At 65.2% G+C, this 23598-nt stretch overlaps 4 protein-coding genes and 1 long non-coding RNA gene across 8 annotated transcripts; 3 read left to right on the forward strand and 2 right to left on the reverse strand.

Annotated features, from left to right (window-relative positions):
• Positions 1-589: 589 nt before the first annotated feature.
• On the forward strand, positions 590-4611 carry TMOD4 (tropomodulin 4). Its single transcript, XM_082073118.1, has 10 exons — positions 590-701; positions 1435-1577; positions 1660-1816; positions 2636-2758; positions 2850-2939; positions 3166-3296; positions 3749-3856; positions 4079-4222; positions 4296-4440; positions 4541-4611. The coding sequence occupies exons 2-10, from the start codon at positions 1455-1457 to the stop codon at positions 4561-4563; spliced, it is 1044 nt and encodes a 347-aa protein (XP_081929244.1). The 5' UTR covers positions 590-701; positions 1435-1454; the 3' UTR covers positions 4564-4611.
• A 990-nt stretch (positions 4612-5601) lies between these two features.
• On the reverse strand, positions 5602-8011 carry SCNM1 (sodium channel modifier 1). Its single transcript, XM_082073139.1, has 8 exons — positions 7917-8011; positions 7433-7503; positions 7262-7350; positions 7070-7167; positions 6538-6632; positions 6292-6437; positions 6059-6185; positions 5602-5973 (listed from the first exon to the last, which is right to left on the reverse strand). Exons 1-8 carry the CDS (start codon positions 7965-7967, stop codon positions 5874-5876), a joined length of 777 nt encoding a protein of 258 aa, XP_081929265.1. The 5' UTR covers positions 7968-8011; the 3' UTR covers positions 5602-5873.
• Positions 8012-8203: 192 nt separating this feature from the next.
• On the forward strand, positions 8204-10622 carry LYSMD1 (LysM domain containing 1). Its single transcript, XM_082073155.1, has 3 exons — positions 8204-8466; positions 9088-9374; positions 9487-10622. The coding sequence occupies exons 1-3, from the start codon at positions 8368-8370 to the stop codon at positions 9629-9631; spliced, it is 531 nt and encodes a 176-aa protein (XP_081929281.1). The 5' UTR covers positions 8204-8367; the 3' UTR covers positions 9632-10622.
• LOC309450345 lies at positions 8531-9082 on the reverse strand. Its single transcript, XR_014186066.1, has 3 exons — positions 9009-9082; positions 8763-8796; positions 8531-8716 (listed from the first exon to the last, which is right to left on the reverse strand). It is a non-coding gene; the product is annotated as an uncharacterized lncRNA (long non-coding RNA).
• Positions 10623-11409: 787 nt separating the features above from the next.
• Positions 11410-23444, forward strand: SEMA6C (semaphorin 6C). 4 transcript variants are annotated; one of them, XM_082072906.1, is made up of 18 exons: positions 11410-11491; positions 12253-12415; positions 12490-12604; positions 13758-13815; positions 13893-13949; positions 14094-14195; positions 15325-15415; positions 15494-15616; positions 15744-15832; positions 16438-16655; positions 17788-17919; positions 18000-18155; positions 19473-19709; positions 20349-20480; positions 21175-21252; positions 21377-21432; positions 21667-21708; positions 22141-23444. In XM_082072906.1, the coding sequence occupies exons 2-18, from the start codon at positions 12310-12312 to the stop codon at positions 22878-22880; spliced, it is 2532 nt and encodes an 843-aa protein (XP_081929032.1). In that variant the 5' UTR covers positions 11410-11491; positions 12253-12309; the 3' UTR covers positions 22881-23444. The 4 variants fall into 4 exon arrangements, with proteins under 4 accessions (XP_081929032.1, XP_081929033.1, XP_081929035.1 ...); XM_082072907.1 differs by having other exon boundaries at positions 19473-19694; XM_082072909.1 differs by having other exon boundaries at positions 16528-16655.
• The last annotated feature ends 154 nt before the right edge of the window (positions 23445-23598 follow it).

Genomic DNA, 23598 nt, shown 5'->3' on the forward strand with positions numbered 1-23598 from the left:
CCTACAGTAAACAAGCAACACCAGGAGACCCTACAATAAACACAGGGTGTGTAGGACCCCTGGTATTCCAGGAGACCCTACAATAAACAAGCAACACCAGGAGACCCTACAATAAACACAGGGTGTGTAGGACCCCTTGTATTCCAGGAGACCCTACAATAAACAAGCAACACCAGGAGACCCTACAATAAACACAGGGTGTGTAGGACCCCTTGTTTTCCAGGAGACCCTACAATAAACAAGCGACACCAGTAGACCCTACAGTAAACACAGGGTGTGTAGGACCCCTTGTATTCCAGGAGACCCTACAATAAACAAGCAGCTCATTCCCAGTGTGAGAGCCCTAGTGACCCCCCACATGTGATTTGGGGGGGGGCAAGAGCCAAGTTGCCCAGACGGTCATGGGGTAAAGTGGCATCAAATGGCCCTGGGGGGGTCAGGGTCTCCGAGGGGGCTCCCTGTGCCCTCACCCCCCAGCCTGTGTATTCATGGGGTGCTGTGGGGCCCCCCTATGGCCGTGGGGGTGGGGCTGGCGTGAGGCGGGGGGGGAGGGGGGGTGCTGGCGGGGCTCGATAAGGCCCATGGATACGTGATCTGGGCGATCTCGCCCCTCCCCGCCGCCGCTGGCACAATAAACCGCTGAGCTCATGCCCTGCGCGGCCGCGGCGCTCGCACCCAGCCCGGAGCCGGCCAGCGGCCAGGTAGGGCCTGGGGGGGTCCCTGGGGTGCGGGGGGTGTCACCTCTGGGCTCACTGACTGCGGGGTCCCTGGGTGCTGTTGGGGTCGCTGCTTCCCCGCCCCGTAGCCCCCTGGGGTGTCTGGTCCCTCCTGGGGGTGTTGGGTGTGTGTCACCCTCCCAGGGGACAAATTCAAGCTGGTTCTTTAAGGGGGACCCCACTCCTGGTGTCGGGGGACTCGTGTCCTCAGCGTTTACCACCCCAGGGAAGGGGGGAACCACGTTGGGGGGGTAAAGGGAATAAATTGGGGGGTAAAGGGGGTGGCTGGGGCTCCTGAGGGACCCCAAACAGTGCGGGGGGGACAGTGGGTCCTGGCCCTAGGGAAACCCTGGCAGGCGTGCCTCAGTTTCCCCAAGAATCCCTCCACCTTTTGGTGTCCCCCCAGCCTGGTGGGAACACAATATGGGCACAAATAGACCCCGCAGGTCATGGCGTGGGGGGTCACGATGGTGTGGGGGGACACCATGGTGTTGGGGGGGTCACCGTGGTGTTGGGGGGGGTCGCCATGGTGTTGGGGGGGGTCGCCATGGTGTTGGGGGGGGTCGCCATGGCATAGCGGGGCGCAACACAGTGTGGGAGGGGACACCATGGCAGGAGGGGGGTCACCATGCTGTGGGGGAATCCCTGGTGCTGTGGGACACCCCCGCACCCCAGGAGCCTCTTACCAGCCCCTCACCCCCCAATTGTCCCCCCCCAGGCCACCCCGTGTCCCCCACCATGACGTCGTACCGGCAGGAGCTGGAGAAGTACCGGGACATCGATGAGGACAAGATCCTACAGGAGCTGTCGGCCGAGGAGCTGGAGCAGCTGGACATGGAGCTGATGGAGATGGACCCCGAGGTGGGCGCCGGGGCGAGGGGAATGGGGGGGTGACATCGCGGTGACATCCCCCGGGAGGTGACACGCGGCCCGTCCTCCCCAGAACGTGCTGCTGCCGGCGGGGCTGCGGCAGCGCGACCAGACGCACAAGAGCCCGACGGGGCCGCTGGACCGCGAGGCTCTGCTGCAGCACCTGGAGAAGCAGGCGCTGGAGGCCGGCGAGCGCGAGGACCTGGTGCCCTTCACCGGCGAGAAGAAAGGTGAGGGGACTGTGAGGGGACATGGGGGGGACACGGCAGGGACATGGGGGGACGGGGCCCCGCGGCACCGGGTATATTTAGCTCGGCCGAACGGTCCTCGCCAGCGGCTCGGGTGTCCCGGGCGAGCTGGGTCCCCGCCAGCGCCGGGCACGGACACCCCCTGGCAATGTCACCCCCCATGTGGCCACCCCATGCAACGTCACCCACCCCCCCCAACAATGCCACCAACAGTACAGACAACCCTGGCAATGCCAAACCTGGTATGGCCACCCCGTGGCAATGCCGCCCTGGTAATGTCACCCCCAGTACGGCCACCCAATGGCAATGCCAAACTGGGAACAGTCATCCCATGGCAATGCCACCCTAGCAATGTCACCCCCAGTACAGCCACCTCTGGAACAGTCACCCCATGACAATGCCACCCCAGCAATATCACCCCCAGTACAGCCACCCCATGGCAATGCCACCCTGGCAATGTCACCCCCAGTACAGCCACCCCTTGCAATGCCACCCCAGAATAGACACCCCATGGCAATGCCACCCTAGCAATGCCACCTCCAGTATGGCCACACCATGGCAATGCCACCCCCAGTATGGCCACCCCTGGCAATGCCACCCTGGCAATGTCACTCCCAGTACGGCCACCCCATGGCAATGCCACCCCTGGAATAGTCACCCCGTGGCAATGCCACCCTAGCAATGTCACCCCCAGTACAGCCACCCCCGGGACAGGTCGCCCTCTGGCAGTTGTCACACCCCGCATGCCCCCACTGCACCCGGTGTCACCGGGAAGGGGGTGACACGTGTGCCCGTGCCCAGGGAAGCCCTTCGTCCCCAAGTCCCCGGCGCAGGAGGTGCCGCGGGAGGAGCAGGTGACGCTGGAGCCCGAGCTGGAGGAGGCGCTGGCCAACGCCACCGATGCTGAGATGTGTGACATCGCCGGTGGGTCTCGCGTGGGGCTGCGGCCACCCCCAGGGGGACACGAGGGGACCGGGGGGGTGACAGGGCACCCGCTGACCCCCCCGTCCCGCAGCCATCCTGGGCATGTACACGCTGATGAGCAACAAGCAGTACTACGATGCCATCTGCAGCGGGAACATCACCAACACCGAGGGCATCAACAGTGAGTGGCCTGCGGGGGACACTACGGGACACCATGGGGACACCATGAGGATGGGGGACACAGGGTCCCCGGGGCTGTTCAGGGGGATTTTGGGGAGCAGAACCCCCTCCAGGATTCCCCGTGGTGACCACACACGCACGCATACAAATGTGTGCCCGTCCCCATGCATGATGACACATGTCCCCGTGTGTCCCCACGTGTCCCCGCGCACACGCGTGTGCCCCAGGCGTGGTGAAGCCCGACACGTACAAGCCGGTGCCTGACGAACCCCCAAACCCCACCAACGTGGAGGAGACGCTCCGGCAGATCCAGGCCAACGACGCGGCGCTGGAGGACGTCAACCTCAACAACATCAAGGTGAACGCCCCGCTGGCACTGTCCCCACACTGTCCCCACGGTCCCTGTGCCAGGGTGTCTCCAGGACAGCCCAGGGTGCTGGTCCTCATCCGGGGGCATCCGCGTCCCCTTGGTGACACCACACATCCCCTCGGCGCCACTTACAACCCTTCGGTGACATCAGCACCTGCTTGGGAATGTCCCCTGTTCTCTTGGAGATATCTACACCCCCTCATTAACCCTTACATCCCCTTGGTGGCATCCTTGAGGATGTCCCCATCCCCTTGGGGACACTCGCATCCCTTTGGGGATGTCCCTATTCCCTTGGGGACACCCACGCTCCCTTGGGGATGTCCCCATCACCTTGGGGACATTCATGTTCTCTCGGGGATGTCCCTATTCCCTTGAGGACACTCGCCTTCCCTTGTGGAGGTCCCCATCCCCTTGGGGACACCCACGTCCCCTCCCCGCAGGACATTCCCGTCCCCACGCTGAAGGCCATCTGCGAGGCCATGAAAACCAACACCCACGTCAAGAAGCTCAGCCTGGTCGCCACCCGCAGCAACGACCCCGTGGCCAACGTGAGTCCCAGCCCCGTGTCCCCAAACGTCCCCAAAAGGGAGGGGACACAGTCCCCTGCCCCCTGCTCCACCCTGGCCACCAGCAAACCCAGGTGATGGTGGCTTTTCCAAGGTGACGGTGGCTTTTCCACCATCACCTGGGGTGTGGGTGGCTCAGGACGTGGAGCAGAGGGTGCCAGGCCTGGGTGCCACCCCAAGGTGACACCCTGAGGTGACACGCAGGCGGTGGCCGAGATGCTGACGGAGAACAAGACCCTGCAGAGCCTCAACATCGAGTCCAACTTCATCACCAGCGCCGGCATGATGAGCATCCTCAAGGCCATGCAGCACAACAGCACCTTGTGCGAGCTGCGCGTGGACAACCAGGTGGGGATGGCCACCCCGGGGAGGGGACAGGGCTGTCCCCACCCTCCTCCTTGGGCTGACGGTGTCCCCGCAGTGCCAGCGGTTGGGTGACACGGTGGAGATGGAGATGGCCGCCATGCTGGAGCAATGTCCCTCCCTCGTGCGCTTCGGGTACCACTTCACGCAGCAAGGCCCCCGCGCCCGCGCCGCCATCGCCATCACCAACAACAACGAGCTCCGTGAGTGTCCCCCGTGTGTCCCCATGTCCCCAAATCCCACCCCAGGAGAGGGGTCCCAGCCCTAACCCCCCCTTCTGGCTTTTCCCTCTTGTCTCCCCAGGTCGCAAACAGAAGAAAACCTGACGGGACCCCCCGGGCACGGCTGTAAATAAAGAGGATGGAGAGACGTGGCGTTGGGATCCGCTGGGATCTGTCCCCGCGATTGGGATGGGAGGGATGAGCTAAGGTGGGGGGACATCGCTGGGACACCCCCTGTGCTGGGATCGAGGCCCCGTTAGCCTGGGGTCGTTAATCCACGGGGCTGAGTGCGAGTACCCCTGAGAGCAGAGGGGTCGGGGATTTATACTGGGGAATTTGGGGTATTTATACCCTGAGATTTGGGGTATCTATACTGGGAATTTGGGGTATTTATATCCTGGGATTTGGGGTATTTATACCCTGAGATTTGGAGTATTTATACTGGGGAATTGGGGGTATTTACACCCTGGGATTTGGGGTATTTATACTGGGGAATTTGGGGTATTTATACTCTGGGATTTGGGGGTTTATACACAGTGACTTTGGGGTATTTATACCAGGGGGATTTGAATATTTCTACCAGGGAATTGGGGCATTTATACTAAGGAATTTGGGGTATTTATACCCAGGGATTTTGGGGTTTATACACAGGGAATTGGGGCATTTATACTAAAGAATTTGGGGTATTTATACCCAGGGATTGGGGAGTTTATACCCAGGGAATTTGGGGTACTTATACCAGGGGAACTGGGGTATTTCTACTGGGGAATCGGGGTATTTATACCCGGGGGAATGGGGTATTTATACCGGGGAATCGGTGTACTTATAACAGGGGATTTGGGCTATTCATACCTGGGGCATTTGGGAAATTTATATTGGGAGATTGGGGTATTTATACTGGGAAATTTGGGGTACTTATACCCCAGGATTTGGGGTATTTCTACCCTGGGATTTGGGTACTTACACCCATGGCATTTGGGGTATTTATACCAGGGCATTGGGGATATTTATACCCAGGAGATCGGGGATATTTATACCCGAGGATTGGGAGTATTTATACCCGGGGAAAACTGAGGCAGGCGGTGCAGCCGGGCACTTTCCAAGCACCGGGAGGGCTGCCAGGACGGGGGGGGACACCTGGCACCGCCACCCCAAAAGGCCACGACCCACCGGCAGCTGCCAGCGTGCAAGAAACCGAGTGACTTGGGCCGGGGACAGGAGGGGATGGGCCAAAACGGGGCACGGACACCCCAAAAAGGCACCAGGTTGAGCACCCTGGGGTAGCAAAATGTTGGCACAACCCCCAATATCACCCGCTGCCCCAACGGCGCAGACACCTCCGTCCTCTCCAGCTTTCTCTATTACCGGGGGGGTTGGAGACAGCCTGGGGACCGTGTTGGGGGACAGCGTTGGGCTCAGGCCGGCAGCAGCGCAGGCGGCTCCTCCTCGTCGGAGTCGAACTCGGCGTTTTCGTCCTTCACCCACTTGCCGGAGGGGTCCTGGATCCAGCCGGCGCTGGGGAGGGACGGACAGATGGACAGAGGGCGTGAGCAACGGCTGCTTTTGGGGTTCCCCACGCCGGGGGGGTGGGCCCACTCACCTCCGCAGCTGCAGGTATCGCTCCAGCACCCGGCGCCGCTCGGGGCTGAGCCCTTCGGACCGGCTCAGAGCCGCCGCTTTTCCCTTGCTGCCTCGCTGCGGCCGTGCCGGAGCTGCTTTTGGTGTGTCTGGGGGGACAGAGAGAGGCTGGTGTGACCCCAGAAATGGGAGAGAGACTGGGAGCCCCATCCTGCTGGTGTCAGCATGGCCCTGGAGCCGCCGGTCAGCTCTTACCCACTCGATCGCCGCGGTGTCCCGGCAGCAGAGCCGCGAGGCTGGTGTTCACGGTGTCCCCGGCCTTCTGTGACGGCTCCAGAGGTATCGGGGCAGCACTTGCCCCTGTCCGGGTGACACCAGCTCGTGGGCTGCTCCCCTCTGCCCTGCGATGGGACAAGGTGTCAGGGTCTTGTCACACAAATGTCCCCTCTGGGGAGCTCAGAGCTTTTCCTCGTCCTCCAGCACCGAAACCAACGTGCTCACCCCGTCCTGCGGCAGCAGGAGCTGTAGGGAGCTGCCTTGAGCAGAGCGCTGTGGGCGATCCTCCGGGTCCGGGCCAGCAGAGGGGCCGGGGAGCCCTGCGGAGAGGGGACAGAGGGGACAGAGCTCAGGGGGAGAAGGGAAGGAGGGGATGGAGGGGACAGAGGGGACAGAGTTCAGGGGAAGAGAGCTCAGGGGGAGAGGGGACAGAGCTCAGGGGGAGAGGGGACAGAGGGGACAGAGCTCAGGGGGAGAGGGGACAGAGGGGACAGAGCTCAGGGAGAGGGGAGACAGAGGGGACAGAGCTCAGGGGGAGAGGGGACAGAGGGGACAGAACTCAGGGAGAGGGGAGACAGAGGGGACAGAGCTCAGGGAGAAGGAAGACAGAGGGGACAGAGATCAGGGAGAAGGGGGACAGAGGGGACAGAGCTCACGGAGAGGGGAGACAGAGGGGACAGAGATCAGGGAGAAGGGGGACAGAGGGGACAGAGCTCAGGGGGGTCCAGTGGGGTGAGGATGTGGCATCCACACCAACCTGCGCTCCTGTGTCCTCTGCCCGCACCTCCTCCTCGTGCTGCCGCTTCTGTACCGCGTCCTGGAGCCGCTGCTTTCTGCCGTAGAAGCGCTGCAGGCCTGGGAGAGAGCAGAGGGGACATGGAGGGGACATGGAGGGGACACACACCAGCTTGGCGCAGCCCACCCCCCACGCCGGCCCCCCCAAACTTACTGCCCATGTGCTTCTTGCCAGCCCTGTGGACCGTCAGCACGTCCAGCGTGTCGAAGATGGGGCGGTGGGCACACACGGTGCAGGCGTACCTGTGCCACAGGGGGGGACAAGCGGCCGTCAGGACCCCCCGCAAGCCACTGAGGTGGGAGCTGCGCTGGGGGTCCCGCTCACCTCCCGCTCCGCAGCAGCAGCGCCTCATCCTCGGGGATGTAGTTGGCCAAAAGGTCGGCGACGCGTCTTTTCTGGAGGGGAATAAAGGGGGTTTTGTGAGTGTTTGTGTCCCCCCCGCCCGCTGCCCCAAGTGGCGGGTCTGTCCCCAGTTTGCCCTGCGGGGAACCAGCCCTTGTCCCCAGCCCTGTCCCCCCGCTTAGACCTCGGGACCCCCTTCTGAGGGGGCAAGTGGGGGAACTGGGTCAAGGCCGGGGAGAGAGGGGGTGGTTTGGGTGTTAGAGGTGCTGGGAGGGGAACCCTGAGGGGTGTCAAGCCAGGGCAGGGACAGGCCGGGACAGGCCGGGCCATGGAGGCGCGAAGCCAGGGGGATGTGGGGAGGTCGGGGGAAGGATCTGGGGGACTCGGGAAGGGTCTGAGGGGTCCTGGGGAAGCTCTGGGAGATCCTGAGGGGGTTCTGGGGGGTCCTGAGGAGCCCGGGCCCCACCTGCAGCACTCCCAGCTGATCGGGGTCGTCCCCCTCCCGCTTGAAGGACATGGCGGCCGCGGCGGTTGCTATGGGAACCGCCCCCTCTCCCGCCCCACTTCCGGGTGGCTCTTCCCGGCGGGCTGGGCGCTGGAGCGGCCACCAATTGGAGAGTGCGAGGGGCGGGAAGGGCCCGCCCCGCTGTCAGGCGGCCCCGTGGCATGACGGGAGTTGTAGTTCCGAGGCGCCCTCCCCCCGCGGGAGTCCCGCCGGGCTCGGACTACAAGTCCCAGAAGCCTCTGCGAGGGCGGCCGGGTCGGGCCTGGCGTCTCCGGGCTCACCGGGGCCCGGGGGCTCCCGGAGGCGGCGGCGGGGCCTCACCGGGGCCCTGGGCCGGTCCCGGGCCGGGGGCAGTTCGCATGAGCGCCCCGCCACGCTGGCGGGGGCCGGGGCTGAGCGGGGCCGTCCCGCCATGGCGGCGGGGAGCGGGGGAGCGGGGGCCGCCGCCCGGGAGCACCGTCTGGAGCCCGGGGACACGTTAGCGGGGCTGGCGCTGCGCTACGGGGTGACGGTGAGAGGCCGCGGGGGTGGCGCGGGGGGACACCCCGGGGGCGGGATCCGCGGGATCCGCGGGGCTGCGGGGGCAGGGCGAGCCCGGGGTCCCCACGGGGGCTCCGCTGCCCTTGGCCCCTCCTGGCCCAGCCCCATCCTGTCTCTGTGACTGTCCCCATCCCATCGCTGTCCCCACCCTGTCCTGTCCCCATCCTGTCCTTATCTCTGTCCTCATCCCTGTCCCCACCCCCATCCTGTCCCTGTGCCACCTCTGTCCCCATCGCTGTCCCCACCCCTGTCCTGTCCCTATGCCACCTCTGTCCCCACCCCTATCCTGTCCCTGTGCCACCTCTGTCCCCATCCCTGTCCCCACCCCTATCCTGTCCCTGTCCCTGTGCCACCTCTGTCCCCATCCCTGTCCTGTCTCTGTGCCACCTCTGTCCCCACCCCCATCCTGTCCCTGTGCCACCTCTGTCCCCATCCCTGTCCCCACCCCTATCCTGTTCCTGTGCCATCTCTGTCCCCATCCCTGTCCCCACCCCTATCCTGTCCCTATGCCACCTCTGTCCCCATCCCTGTCCCCACCCCTGTCCCCTGTGCCACCTCTGTCCCCACCCCGTCCCCACCCCGTCCCCGGCAGATGGAGCAGATCAAGCGCGCCAACCGCCTCTACACCTCGGACACCATCTTCCTCAAGCCCACCCTCCTCATCCCCGCACCGGCCCAGCCAGGGGGACCCAGCCCTGAGGATGGGGACAAGGATGAGGACGAGGACAAGGACACGCCTGTCCCCTCGGGGGACACCCCGGCTGTCCCCACGCCGTCCCGCCACGACCTCTCGGCCACCGATTTCCTGCGGCAGCTGGACGCCGAGATCGGGCGCTCCAAGGCGGCGGCGGCACGGCGGCTCCGCGCCGGCGGCACAGGGTGAGCGCGCCCGGCCCGCCCCCACTTTTGGGGCAAAATGGGGGCTTTTGGCTGTAGGGGGGCGGGGGGCTCGCAGGGCCACCCCTCAGTGTCACCCGCTGCGTCCCCGCAGCACGGCCGAGGCTGAAGGCTCGCAGAGCCCCCCCCGCACCGGGGTCACCCCCCGGGGGGGACCCCGGCTGGGTCCCCGGCCCCTCACCAGGACCCCGCGTGCGGCTGCTCTGCGTGACGCTGAGGACGAGATCTTCACGCTGTGACACTGGGGACACCGAGGACGAGATCTTCACGCTGTGACACTGGGGACACCGAGGACGAGATCTTCACCCTGTGACGTGGGGGACCCTGAGGACAAGATCTTCACGTTGTGACACTGGGAACACCGAGGACGAGATCTTCACGCTGTGACGCTGGGGACACCAAGGACGAGATCTTCACCCTGTGACACCGGGGACACCGAGGACGAGATCTTCACGCTGTGACACTGGGGACACCGAGGACGAGATCTTCACCCTGTGACGCCGGGGACACCGAGGACGAGATCTTCACCCTGTGACGTGGGGGACCCTGAGGACAAGATCTTCACATTGTGACACTGGGAACACCAAGGATGAGATCTTCACCCTGTGATGCTGGGGACACCAAGGACGAGATCTTCACCCTGTGACGCGGGGGACCCTGAGGACAAGATCTTCATGTTGTGACACTGGGGTCACCAAGGATGAGATCTGCACCCTGTGACGCTGGGGACGCTGAGGACACGCCGCTGTGACTGTCACCCTGCGGTGACAGGGAATCCAGGACACCCACAGCTCCCAGCCCTGGTGGGGGGATAGCAGAGGGGACACAGGGATTTGGGGGGATGGTGTCACCTCCTTGTCTCCTTTGGAGTGGACACAGGGATTTGGGGGGATGGTGTCACCTCCCTGTCTCCTTCAGAGGGGACACAGGGTTTTGGGGGGGATGGTGTCACCTCCTTGTCTCCTTTGGAGGGGACACAGGGATTTGGGGGGGACGGTGTCACCTCCCTGTCTCCTTCGGGGACCCTGTCCACCTGCAGGGACACCCAGGGTGCGGAGCCACTGGGGCAGATTTACCAGCCGCTGTTTTTCCTCTGTTGTATTTATTTGTACGTCTTTGCTCTTGTGGGGGTTTCGGGGGGGTGGGACCCCCCAGTGCCAGTGCCTGGACCCCCCCGTGGGGACAGTCACCCCCCAGCCTGAGAGCCTGTAAATAAAACCCAGCACTGTCGCCTGGCTGTGCCTGTTTGTCACCCCTCGGGGACACTGTCACACACCCCCCCGGGTACACAGTCAGCCCTTGGGGACATGAAAATCCCCTTGGGGACATAAGTGTCCCCCCAGGGACATGGTCACAGCCCTGGGGACACAGTTAACCCCTCAGAGACGTGATCATTCCCCTTGGGGACATGGACACCCCCTTGGGGACACCATCACCTCACTGGGGACGTGGTCACCCTCTGGGGGTGCTGTCACCTCTTAGGGACACGGTGTGTCCCCCGGGGTCAGCAGGGGACTTGGGTGCCACGCCGCGTGGTGCCACCAGGTGTCACCCTGTCCCCACAACCTTGGGACACCCCCAGAGCCTCGGGCGGCTCCCCAGGGTCACCCTGTTCCCAAAGATGTCCCTTTCCCCCCCAGAGGTGCTGGGGACACTTGGGGACCAGACCCTGAGCGTTACCTGGCCGGGGGGGGACCCTCCATTGCTCCCAGTAACTCCCAGTAGCTCCCGGTCCCCGGATACACGTGCGACGGTTCCCAAATTCGAGGCGGGGCGGGGGGGGGACACAGAGGTGACAACAGCCCCCGGGTGACGCGGGCGTCTTGCACAATCGTGTGCAAAGCCCCGCCCCGCCCTCAGCACTTAATGAGGATCATCTCATTAGCGGCAGATTAACGGCTATCTATAGGGCGGCCTCGCGGCGGGGGGTGTGTCCCGGGTGGGGTCCCACGGGGGTCCCCGGTCCCGCCTCCCCCCCCGGCCCCGCTCCGGCCGGTCCCGGCCCGTTCCGGGGCGGAGCCGCTCGGGTCCGTTCGGGTCCGCTCGGAACCGCTCGGAACCTTTCGGGTCCGCTCGGGACCGCTCGGGGAGCGGAGCCGGTACCGAACTCGGAGGGGTCGGGTCTCGGGGAGGGGGGGGGTGTTGTCAGCGGTGTAGTTGGGGTGTTGGGGGTGTTGGAGGGGGGAATCCGGGGGGTTTTGGAGGGTCGGTGTGGCCCTGTGACGGGCTGGTTTTGGGGTGATTTTGGGGTGTTTTTCGGGTTGTTTTGGGGTGGTTTGGAGTGGTTTGGGATGGTTTTGGGGTGTTGCGGGGGGTATTGGGGGCATCGGTGGGGTGTTGTTGGGGTGTAGGTCGGGCGTTCCGGGGTGCAGCTGGGAGTTTTGGGGTGTAGGAGGGGGTTTGAGGGTGCAGGTGGGTGCTGCGGAGCCGGGCGCTGCACGGAGCGGGGGTGTCACTGGGTGTCACTGGGTGTCGCCGGTTGTCACCGGGTTGTGCGCACAGCCGTGTCACCCCCGCGCACCCCTTGTGCTCTGCCCGGAGTCCCGGCGCTGCTGGGGGCGGTTCCTGGGGGCACTGGGGGTGTCGGGACACCCAGAGGCGCTGAAATGGGGACACTGGGGACACTGGGAGGGGGCATTGGGGACGCTGGGATGAGGATACTGGGACGCTGGGATGGGAGCACTGGGACTGCCTGGAGAAAGGTACTGGGGACACTGGGGAGGGACACTGGGAGGGGACACTGGGACCACTTGGGACACGCGTCCCCGCTGTCCCCACTGTCCCCACGCCCCCCCAGGGCTGCCCTGTGTCCCCCCGGCTCCGTGCCTCAGTTTCCCCCACTGAGCTCAGCCCCTCGCAGCCCGGGGGGGCGGGGGTGTCACCCCCAGCCCCGCGTCCCCTCCGGGCGCCCGTGACGATGCCGGGGGTCCCCCTGCCCTTCGTCCTCCTCATCCTCGTCCCCGGGGGGGCGGCTCCGTCCTTCCCACGGGACCTGGTGGCTCGAAGCACCGTGGGGCTGGCAGGTGAGCTGGGGGGAGCGGGGCGGGGGTGACACCGGGGATTGGGGACCCGGCGGGATGTCACCGTGTCCCCGCAGCCACCGCCGCCTACCCGCGCTTCGGTGGCCTCCGAGGGGACAACGCCACGGCCCAGCGCGGCCTGGACTTCCAGCACATGCTGCGCATCAACGGCACGCTCTTCGTGGCCGCCCGGTGAGCGCGCGTGCGCGGGCACGCTCGTGCAAGCCGGGCACGCTCAGCTGTGCTTGTGTGTGCTCGTGCAAGCTTGTGCAAGCCGTGCACGCTTAGCTGTGTTTGTGTGTGCTTGTGCAAGCTCGTGCGAGCCGTGCACGCTTAGCTATGCTTGCGTGGGCTTGTGCAAGCTTGTGCAAGCTGTGCAAGCTTAGCTATGCTTGTGCAAGCTCGTGCATGCTGTGCACGCTTAGCTATGCTTGTGTGTGCTTGTGCAAGCTTGTGCAAGCTGTGCACACTTAGCTGTGCTTGTGTGGGCTTGTGCAAGCTTGTGCATGATGTGCATGCTTAGCTATGCTCGTGCATGCTCATGCAAGACATGAGTGCTTAGCTGTGCTTGTGTGTGCTCGTGCAAGCTTGTGCAAGCTGTGCACGCTTAGCTGTGCTTGTGCAAGCTTGTGCAAGCTTGTGCAAGCTGTGCACACTTAACTATGCTTGTGTGTGCTTGTGCATGCTGTGCACGCTTAGCTGTGCTTGAGCAACCTTGTGCATGCTGTGCACGCTTAGATATGCTTGTGTGTGCTTGTGCAAGCTCGTGCATGCTGTGCACACTTAGCTGTGCTTGTGTGTGCTCGTGCAAGCTTGTGCAAGCTGTGCACACTTAACTATGCTTGTGTGGGCTTGTGCAAGCTTGTGCATGCTGTGCACGCTTAGCTATGCTTGTGCAAGCTTGTGCAAGCTGTGCACACTTAGCTATGCTTGTGCATGCTCATGCAAGACATGCGTGCTGAGCTGCGCTTGTGTGTGCTCGTGCAAGCTTGTGCAAGCTGTGCACACTTAGTTACAGTTTTATGTGCTTGTTCAAGCTTGTGCAAGCTCTGCACACTTAGCTACACTTGTGTGTGCTTGCGCAAACTGTGCACCCTTAGCTGGGCTTGTGTGTGCTCGTGCACGCTTGTTCACGCTTGCATTTGCTTCTGGAGGCTTGCTTGCTTCTGCAGCCTCGTGCACGCTTGTGCACACTTGTACGCATTTGTACGCATTTGCACGTGCTCGCGGCACTCCTGCACGCTCCAGCCCGACTGTCCCCTCTCCCATGGACCCTTGTGCGTGTCCCCATGTCCCCTCCTGGTCCCCGTGTCCCCTCGCACGCTCACCCCCCATCACCACACAGGGACCACATCTTCGCCTTCGAGCTGGGGCAGGAGCGGGGGACGCTGCACCCGCAGCGGGTAAGGGACACGGGGACCCTGGGGACACGGGGGCTGCAGTGGGGGGTCCCCGTGCCCACCGCAGTGTCACCCGGCAGCACGTCACCTGGGAGCCGCGGGACAGGGACAACTGTGCCATGCGGGGCCGGCGGCAGGTACGGGGGGGACACGGGGGACATGGGGAGGGTGTGTTGGGGGGTACAGAGTGGGGGTTCAGAATGGGGACTCAGGGCAGAGGGGGGTGGGGACGGCGGGACTCGTGGTGTCCCCACGTGTCCTCCCCGTGTCCCCCCACGCAGGACGAGTGTCACAACTACATCCGGGTGCTGGTGCCCCGCGACACCGGGACCCTCCTGGCCTGCGGCACCAACGGCTTCAGCCCCCTCTGCCGCACCTACCAGGTGGGGGGCCAGGGGGAACAATTGGGGGGCCGGGGGGTGATGAGTTGGGGGTCTCAGCCTGTTGGGTGTGATGAGTTGGGGGCTCAGCCCATGGGGTGTGATGAGTTAGGGGGTCTCAGTCCATTGGGTGTGATGAGTTGGGGCCTCAGCCTGTTGGGTGTGATGAGTTGGGGTCTCAGTCCATTGGGTGTGATGAGTTGGGGGCCTCAGCCTGTTGGGTGTGATGAGTTGGGGTCTCAGCCCGTGGGGTGTGATGAGTTGGGGAGCTCATCTTGGGGGGGTGTGATGAGTTGGGGGCTCAGCCCATGGGGTGTGATGAGTTTGGGTCTCAGCCCATGGGATATGATGAGTTGGGGTCTCAGCCCATGGGGTGTGATGAGTTGGGGGTCTCAGCCCATGGGATATGATGAGTTGGGGTCTCAGCCCATGGGGTGTGATGAGTTTGGGTCTCAGCCCATGGGATATGATGAGTTGGGGTCTCAGCCCATGGGGTGTGATGAGTTGGGGTCTCAGCCCTTTGGGTGTGATGAGTTGGGGAGCTCATCTTGGGGGGCTGTGATGAGTTGGGGGCTCAGCCCATGGGATATGATGAGTTAGGGTCTCAGCCCATGGGGTGTGATGAGTTGGGGGCTCAGCCCATGGGATATGATGAGTTAGGGTCTCAGCCCATGGGGTGTGATGAGTTGGGGTCTCAGTCCATTGGGTGTGATGAGTTGGGGTCTCAGCCTGTTGGGTGTGATGAGTTGGGGTCTCAGCCCGTGGGGTGTGATGAGTTGGGGAGCTCATCTTGGGGGGCTGTGATGAGTTGGGGGCTCAGCCCATGGGATATGATGAGTTAGGGTCTCAGCCCATGGGGTGTGATGAGTTGGGGGGCTCAGCCCTTTGGGTGTGATGAGTCGGGGGGCTCAGCTTGGGGGGGTGAGTTAAGCTGGGTCCTCGGCCCCCCTTGATGAGCCCCCGGGGCAGCGCTCAGCGGTGTGATGAGTGTGGGCGTCCTCAGCAGCTCCACATGGGGGGTACAGGGAGAGGTGAGGAGCCCGGGGGGGCATGAGGAGCCCGGGGGGGGCGTGAGGAGCCTGGGGGGGCTTTGAGGAGCCCAGGGGGGGTCTCATCGCCCCGTGTCCCCCAGGCGAGCAGCCTGGCGCAGGAGGGCGAGGAGCTGAGCGGCCAGGCGCGCTGCCCCTTCGACGCCAAGCAGAGCATCGTCGCCCTGTTCGCCGGTGGGTGCTGGATTCGGGGGGGGACACGCGCAGTCCCCGCGGTGGGGCCGGCGCTGACGCCGCTGTCCCCCCCCGCAGACGGCAGCCTGTACTCGGCCACCGTGGCCGATTTCCAGGCCAGCGACGCCGTCATCTACCGCAGCCTGAGCCCCGGGCGGCCGCCCCTGCGCAGCCTCAAGTACAGTTCGCGGTGGCTGCAGGGTATGGGGGGACGGTGGGGACAAAGGGCTGGGATCTGGGGGTACGGGGCTGTGGGAGGTGGGGAACACGCAGGGGTGGGGGAATGGGGTCAGGAGGAGCTGATGTCACCCTCCTGTCCCCCCCCCAGAGCCCCACTTTGTGCAGGCGCTGCCCTACGGCCCCCACGTCTACTTCTTCTTCAGGGAGGTGGCAGTGGAGCTCAGCACCCTGGGCAAGGTGGGGACATGGGGGGACACGGGGTGCCCGCCCCCCAGCGTCAGCTCAGACCCCCAAGGTCCCTCCCTGGGGTGGCTGGTGCCCCCCCCGGGGTGGGGGTGCTGGTGGGTGCAAGCCCATGGTGGTCCTGGGCACCCACGGATGCTGCCCCCATGTGCAGGTGGCCATGGGTGTCACCCCCATATGCAGGTGGCCCTGGGTTCCCATGGGTGTCACCCCCATGTGCAGGTGGCCCTGGGTTCCCATGGGTGTCACCCCCATATGCAGGTGGCCCTGGGTTCCCATGGGTGCCAGCCCGAGGTGCCAATGCCCCTGGGTCCCTGGGTGCTGACACCCATGGGTGCCCAGGTGACAATGACTGTGGGGCCCTGGGTGCTGATACCCACGGGTGCTAATTCCGCTGGGTCCCTGGGTAGTGACACCCATGGGTGTCAGCCCAGGTGCCAATGCCTGGGGTCCCTGGATGCTGAAGTCTGTGGGTCCTTGGGTGCTGACACCCATGGGTGCTGACACCCCGAGGCCCCTGTGTACCGCTGCCTGGGGGTCCCCACGCCCTGACACCCATGGATGCCGATGCTGGGAGGTGCTGACACCCATGGGTGCAGGTGTTGGTGGCGCGGGTGGCCCGCGTGTGCCGCAACGACCGCGGCGGGTCCCCGCGGGTGCTGGAGCGGCGCTGGACGTCGTTCCTGAAGGTGCGGCTGCAATGCGCCCTCCCCGGGGACACCGTCTTCTACTTCGATGTCCTGGAGGCGGTGACACCCCCGTGCGCCCTGCACGGCCACCCCGCCGTCCTCGCCCTCTTCGGCACCCAGCCCAACAGGCACGGCGGGGGACATGAGGGACACGGGGGACATGGGGGACACGGGGGACACGGGGATGTGGGGACACAGGATCAGGTGTGGAGGGACGTGGAGATGGGGATGCGGGACATGGGGACGTTGAGGATGGGAACGTGGGAGATGAGGATGTGAGGATGTGCATATGGGGACAGAGATGGGGACATGATGGGGACATGGGGATGTGGGGACACAGGATCAGGCGTGGAGGGATGCGGGACATGGGGACATTGAGGATGGGAATGTGGGAGATGAGGATGTGAGGATGTGCATATGGGGACAGAGATGGGGACATGATGGGGACATGATGGGGACATGGGGATGTGGGGACACAGGATCAGGCGTGGAGGGATGTGGAGGTGGGGATGCGGGACATGGGGACGTTGAGGATGGGGACTTGGGAGATGGGGATACAGGAGATGAGGATGTGAGGATGCACACATGGGGACAGAGGAGATGGGGACATGAAGATGCTCTTATAGAGACATGAGGATGTACTTCTGGGGACATGGGGACATGAGGGTGTGCTCACATGGGGACGCAGGCTCATGGGGGATGTGAGCGTGGGGATGTGGGTGGCCAAGGGGATGTGGGGACACAGGATCAGGTGTGGAGGGATGGGGACATGGGGATGCAGGAGATGAGGACATGGAGGATGGGGCCATGGGGACACGGGGACATGAGGATGTGCCCACGTGGGGACATGGGAGCTGGGGACATGATTTGTGCTCATGGGGATGTGAGGATGTACTCCTGGGGATATGGGGATACAGGAGATGGGGACAGGAGGATGCACTTATAGGGACATGGGGACATGAGGATGTGCTCACAGGGGGACACAGGCTCATGGGGGACATGAGAGTGGGGATGTGGGTGGTCAAGGGGACGTGGGGACACAGGATCAGGCGTGGAGGGATGGGGACATGGGAGATGGAGACATGAGAAGGTGCCCATGGGGACATGAGGCTGTGCTCATATGGGGACATGGGAGTGTCACAGGGACACAGTGGGGACACCAGGGATCTGGCAGGGCCCTGGCCAAACCAAGGCCGACCTGGCAGCCCCGGGAGGGGACAGGGGTGTCCCCAGCGCCGGTGCCACCCCCTGTCACTGCAGCATCCCCGGCTCGGCCGTCTGCGCCTTCTACCTGGCGGACGTGGAGCGGGCGTTCGAGGGACCCTTCGCCGAGCCCCGCGGTGCCACCGGCACCTGGATCCCAGTGCCTGAGGACAGGGTCCCCCACCCCAGGTAACACCCCCCACCCGGACGCCTGGGTCCCTCAGGGGGCAGAGCGGCCACCCAGGGTCCCCACGCTGGCTGTGCCACAGGCCGGGCTGCTGTGCCGGGATGGGGACGGCCAGTGGCGTTGTCACCTCCGGGGACTTCCCCGATGAGACGCTGGCGTTTGCCAAGGAGCACCCGCTGCTGCACGGCGCCGTGGCACCCGCCGGCGGGCGGCCCCTCTTCACCCGCACCGGCTCCAGGTGCGCCCGCGGGGACAGGGTGGCCCTGGGGACAGGGGTGGCCTTGGGGACAGGGGTGGCCTTGGGGACAAGGAGCGGCTCATGCAAAGTGGGTGCAGATGCGCTGAGGGGTGAGGGTGTCCCCAGCCCTGTGGGTGCTGTGGGGTTTGCAGGGTCCTGGTGCGAGGGTGCACGTGGCCCTGGTGCAAGGGGCATGTGAGGCCTTGCAAGGGTGTGCAAAGCCCCAGTTCAAGGGTGTGCAAAGCCCTGGTGCAAGGTGTGCAAAGCCCTGGTGCAAGGCTGCATGAGGGTGTGCAAGACCCTTGGTGTGAGGACATGCAAGGCCTGGGTGTGAAAGGCCCCGGTGCAAGGGTGTGCAAGGCCCTGGTGCAAGGGTGTGCAAGACCCCAGTGTGAGGGTGTGCAAGGCCCTGGTGCAAGGGTGCGCAAGACCCCAGTGTGAGGGTGTGCAAGGCCCTGGTGCAAGGGTGTGCAAAACCCTGGTGCAAGGCCACATGAGGGTGTGTAAGATCCTGGTGCAAGGGTGTGCAAGACCCCGGTGTGAGGGCATGTAAGCCCTCAGTGCAAGGGTGTGCAAAGCTCTGGTGCAAGGTGTGCAAGGCTGCATGAGGGTGCGCAACACCCCAGTGTGAGGGCGTGCAAGACCCCGGTGCAAGGGTTTGCAAGACCCCAGTGCAAGGGTGTGCAAAGCCCTGGTGCGAGGCCACATGAGGGCATGTGAGACCCTGCTGCAAGGGTTTGCAGGACCGCAGTGCGAGGGTGTGCAAGACCCCAGTGCAGAGGTGTGCAAGACCCCAGTGTGAATGTGTGCAAAGCTCTGGTGCAAGGTGTGCAAAGCCCTGGTGCGAGGCTGCATGAGGGCGGGTAAGACCCCAGTGCAAGGGCGTGCAAGACCCCGGTGCAAGGGCGTGCAAGACCCTGGTGCAAGGGTTTGCAAGACCCCAGTGCAAGGGTGTGCAAAGCTCTGGTGCAAGGTGTGCAAAGCCCTGGTGCAAGGCTGCATGAGGGTGTGCAAGACCCTTGGTGTGAGGACATGCAAGGCCTGGGTGTGAAAGGCCCCGGTGCAAGGGTGTGCAAGACCCCAGTGCAAGGGCGTGCAAGACCCCAGTGCAAGGGTGTGCAAAGCTCTGGTGCAAGGTGTGCAAAGCCCTGGTGCAAGGCTGCATGAGGGCGGGTAAAACCCCAGTGCAAGGGTGTGCAAGACCCCAGTGCAAGGGCGTGCAAGAGCCCAGTGCAAGGGCGTGTGAGACCCTGGTGAGAGGGCGCACACGCGGCTGCGGCGCCGCGTGCGAGGCCCCGTGCGGTTGTGCCATGCCAGGCTGACGCAGCTGGCGGTGGACGCGGGCGCGGGGCCGTGGGGGAACCGGACCGTGCTGTTCCTGGGCGCCGAGGACGGGCGGGTGCTGAAGGTGCTGGTGGCCCCGCGGCAGCCGGGGGACACCCGGCCCCCCACGGGCACCCCGGCACCTGGGGACAGTGGGGACAGCGGGGACAATGGGGACAGCGGCGCTGAGACGCTGCTGCTGGAGGAGATCAGCCTGTACGACCCCAGGCGGTGGGTGCTGGGTCCTGGGTGCTGGGGGGCACTGGGGGGTGATGGTGGGTGGTGGGGTCTCATGGGTGCTGGGGGTGCTGGTGGGTGCTGGGGGCACTGGTGGGTGCTTGGGGGGCTCATGGGTGCTGGGGGTGCTGGTGAATGCTGGGGGGCACTGGTGGATGCTGGGGGCACTGGTGGATGCTTAGGGGGCTCATGGGTGCTGGGGGTGCTGGGGGGGGTCATGGGTGCTGGGGGCAACTGGAGGGTGCTGGGGCGTGGTGGGGGACTCATGGGTGCTGGTGGTGCCGGTGGGTGCTGGGGGCACTGGTGGGTGCTTGGGGGGCTCATGGGTGCTGCTGGGTGCTGGGGGGTCATGGGTGCTGGGGGCAACTGGAGGGTGCTGGAGGGGATCATGGGCACTGGTGGGTTCTGGGGGTCACTGGGGGGTGCTGGGGGACTCATGGGAGCTGGTGGGTGCTGGGGGGCACTTGTGGGCGCTGGTGGGTGCTGGGGGCACTGGTGGGTGCTGGGGGGGTTCATGGGCACTGGTGGGTGCTGGGGGGCACTGGTGGGTGCTGGGGGCACTGGTGGGTGCTGGGGGGCTCGTGGGCACCACGTGGCTGTGGGGTGCAGTGCTGATGGGTGCTGGGGGCGCAGGTGCCGGGGGGGCACCAGCCGGGTGCTGGGGCTGGAGCTGCACCCGCCGGGCCGGGAGCTCTTGGTCGCCTTCGCCGGCTGCCTCGTGCGCCTGCCCGTGAGCCGCTGCGCCCGGCACGGGGGCTGCCGCAGGTGAGGGGGCACGGGGGCGTGCAGGGGTGTGGGGGCGTGCAAGGGTGTGGGAGTGTGCAAGGGCTTAGGAGGCACAGGGACACACACGGGCATGGGGTGTGCACGGGGCACAAGAGCGTGCAAGGGCCCAGGGACGTGCAAGGACACGGGGATGTGCAAAGGGACGGGGATGTGCAAAGGGACAGGGATGTGCAAGGACATGAGGATGTGCAAAGGGATGGGGACATGCAAGGACACAGGGACGTGCAAGGGGACAAGGATGTGCAAGGACATGAGGATGTGCAAAGGGATGGGACATGCAAGGACACAGGGACGTGCAAAGGGATGGGGATGTGCAAGGACACGGGGATGTGCAAGGTCACAGAGCCATGCTAAGGCAGAGGGATGTGCAAAGGGACAGGGACGTGCAAGGACATGAGGGTGTGCAAAGGGACGGGGACGTGCAAGGGACAGGGATGTGCAAAGGGCCAGGGATGTGCAAAGGGACAGGGATGTGCAAAGGGATGGGAACGTGCAAGGACAGGGGGACATGCAAAGGGACGGGTATGTGCAAAGGGACAGGGATGTGCAAAGGGACAGGTATGTGCAAGGACATGAGGATGTGCAAAGGGATGGGGACATGCAAGGGGACAGGGACGTGCAAGGGGACAGGGACAAACAAGGTGTCCCCATCACACCCACCCGTGTCCCCCAGGAGCTGCCTGGCCGCCCGTGACCCCTACTGCGTCTGGCTGCCCCCCAGGGGCTGTGTCCCCTTCTCCGAGGACCTCCCGTAAGTGTCCCCAACCCATGGTGGCCCTGGCTGGGGGTTCCTGCTGCACCCCCATCTCCCGGGTCCCCTCCTCACGGGGTGGGGACACTGGGGACGGTGGGTGACAACCCCTCTGTGTGCCCAGGAGCGGCTTCGAGCAGGACGTGGAGGGATCCCCTGGGACCACCGGGACCTGCCAAGGTGATGGGGGGACATGGGTGACACTGGGGGACGTGGGGAATATTGGGGGACATAGAGGGTCACCGGGGAAACTTCTGGGGACACGAGGTCACAGAGGGATGGAGGTGGCACTAGGGTGACACTTGGGGGCCCTGGGACATGTGGGTGACACTGGTGGATGTGGAGGACAAGAGGGGACACCGGTGGCCTCGGGGGCACATGGGTGGCCTGGCCTGACCCCCTCTGCTCTCACAGACACACCTGCTGCAGGGGACAGTGACGGGGACTTGGCCCACGGTCAGTGACACCCATCTGTCCTGCTGGGAGGGACCCTGGGGACCAGGGAGGGACGTGGGACCCCAGGGGTGGGAGAGGGACCCCAGGGACCAGGAGGGGACCTGGGGACAGGAGAAGGACCCTGGGGACCAGGGAGGGACATGAGACCCCAGGGGTGGGAGAGGGACCCCAGGGACAGGAGAGGGACCTTGGGGACCACGGAGGGACATGGGACCCCAAGGGTGGCAGAGGGACCCCAGGGACCATAAGGGACACCACGGGTGGCAGAGAGACCCCAGGGCCAAGAGCAGGACACTGGGGACCAGGGAGGACACCGAGGGTGGCAGAGGGACCCCAGGGATGGATGCGGTGACCCCAGGGGTGGCAGAGGGACCCTGGGGTGCCCGGGGGTCCCCGTTGTGCACGGGGGCTGACGGGTGCCCCCTCCCGCAGGGGTGCGCGGGGCCGGGCCGGCGGCGCCGGTGACGGTGGCGGTGCCGGTGCTGGTGGGCTGCGTGCTGGGCGCCTTCGCCCTGGGCGCCCTGCTCACCGGGCTCCTGGCCACCTGCTGCCACCGCCCCGCCGTCCCCAAGTGTCCCCCGCAGCCCCCCGCGGCCCCGCAGCCCCCCGCCCCCCGCCTCTACCCGCTGCTGCCGCCCCAGGGGGACCCCGGGGCACCGCGGGACCCCCCCGAGCTGCCCACCCCCGAGGTCACCCCACCGCAGCGGGTGACAGAGCCCCGGCGCAGCCACCTCACCCGGCTGGGGTGCCCGGAGCCCCCCGGACCGGGTCCCCCCCAAAAAGCGGCACTGGAGGAGCTGCTGCAGCGGCTGCACGGCCCGGGGGGGTCAGGCTGGCCGGTCACCCCCCCAGCCACCAACCGGGTGCAACCAGGGGCCCCGTTCTCCGGTAACCCCCCGGCACCCCCATGTGGGACTCTGCGGCGCTTGGATGTGCCCCCCGACAGCCCCCCCCCGCCCCGGCGCCCCCTGGCGCTCAGCCTGTCGCTGGGGGGGGCCCCCGCCAGGCCCCCCGGGCTGGGACGGGGACTGACCCGCATGCACTCGCTGGGGGGGACGTGCACACCAGGGGGGACGCCCTGGGGTCCCCACCCCCTGGAGCGCTCCCTGTCCATGAAGCCCCCGGTGCTGCCCAAGCCCCCCATGGTGCCAGGGGCCCCTGGGCGGCCCTGAGCGCCCCCCCCGGGGACATGGGGACAACCTGGTCACCGTGTGCATGGGACACCCCTGCAGCTCTGGGTGACAGGGTCCCCATGTCCCCAGCTCTGTGCTCTGAGCCAGGAGGGGCCCCGTGTCCCCAGGGTGGCCCCACCGCAGTGACAAGAGTCTCTGTGTCCCCACACTTGGGTGACAAAGGTCCCTGCGTCCCCACCATGGTAACATGGGTCCCCATGTCCCCAAGCTGCTCCCATGGGTGACGAGGGTCCCTTGTGTCCCCAACCCACCCCATCTCCAGGGTGACAGGTTCCCCCAACCCTGAGCCACCCCCATGTCCCAGCCCGGCCTCACAAGTGTCCCCATGTCCCCAACTCCCAGGGCTTCTTTTTTTTGCTCCTTTCTAATTTATTCGCTGCTTTGGAGGGAGGCAGGGAGGGCAGGGGACACCCACAGCCCCTTGGGGACACCAGGGAGGGGACACGGTGGCTTCTCTGCGCCAGAGCTGGGTCTGTCCTACCATGTAGGACCAGGCTCAGCCCCGTGATTAAAGACGTGGTGGCTCTGGCACTGGTGACCGCCTGGATCTGTCTGGGGACAAGCACAGGAGGGGACAAGGTGGGGACAGGTGCCACCAGACTTATGTGGTGGCCCTGGGGTGGCACATGAGCCACAAAGGGGCTGACACTGGTGGTGTAAGAAAGCTGCTGAGTATTTATTAAGGAGAATACGGTAT

Source organism: Streptopelia decaocto (genome assembly GCF_964273445.1).
Source record: "Streptopelia decaocto genome assembly, chromosome: 26".
NCBI classification, from domain to species: Eukaryota; Metazoa; Chordata; class Aves; order Columbiformes; family Columbidae; genus Streptopelia; species Streptopelia decaocto.

Bases quoted from the DNA above. Each gene is read 5' to 3' on its own strand.
- TMOD4 (XM_082073118.1), top strand. From the start codon at position 1,455: ATGACGTCGTACCGGCAGGAGCTGGAGAAGTACCGGGACATCGATGAG. The intron at 2,940-3,165 runs GTGAGTGGCCTG...CGTGTGCCCCAG, and splicing joins CAACACCGAGGGCATCAACA to GCGTGGTGAAGCCCGACACG. The intron at 4,223-4,295 runs GTGGGGATGGCC...GTGTCCCCGCAG, and splicing joins AGCTGCGCGTGGACAACCAG to TGCCAGCGGTTGGGTGACAC.
- SCNM1 (XM_082073139.1), bottom strand. From the start codon at position 7,967: ATGTCCTTCAAGCGGGAGGGGGACGACCCCGATCAGCTGGGAGTGCTG. The intron at 7,168-7,261 runs GTAAGTTTGGGG...GCTCTCTCCCAG, and splicing joins TGGCAAGAAGCACATGGGCA to GCCTGCAGCGCTTCTACGGC. The intron at 6,186-6,291 runs GTAAGAGCTGAC...CTGTCCCCCCAG, and splicing joins ACACCGCGGCGATCGAGTGG to ACACACCAAAAGCAGCTCCG.
- LYSMD1 (XM_082073155.1), top strand. From the start codon at position 8,368: ATGGCGGCGGGGAGCGGGGGAGCGGGGGCCGCCGCCCGGGAGCACCGT. The intron at 8,467-9,087 runs GTGAGAGGCCGC...CGTCCCCGGCAG, and splicing joins CGCTGCGCTACGGGGTGACG to ATGGAGCAGATCAAGCGCGC. The intron at 9,375-9,486 runs GTGAGCGCGCCC...GCGTCCCCGCAG, and splicing joins CTCCGCGCCGGCGGCACAGG to CACGGCCGAGGCTGAAGGCT.
- SEMA6C (XM_082072906.1), top strand. From the start codon at position 12,310: ATGCCGGGGGTCCCCCTGCCCTTCGTCCTCCTCATCCTCGTCCCCGGG. The intron at 12,416-12,489 runs GTGAGCTGGGGG...GTGTCCCCGCAG, and splicing joins AAGCACCGTGGGGCTGGCAG to CCACCGCCGCCTACCCGCGC. The intron at 17,920-17,999 runs GTAACACCCCCC...GCTGTGCCACAG, and splicing joins GACAGGGTCCCCCACCCCAG to GCCGGGCTGCTGTGCCGGGA.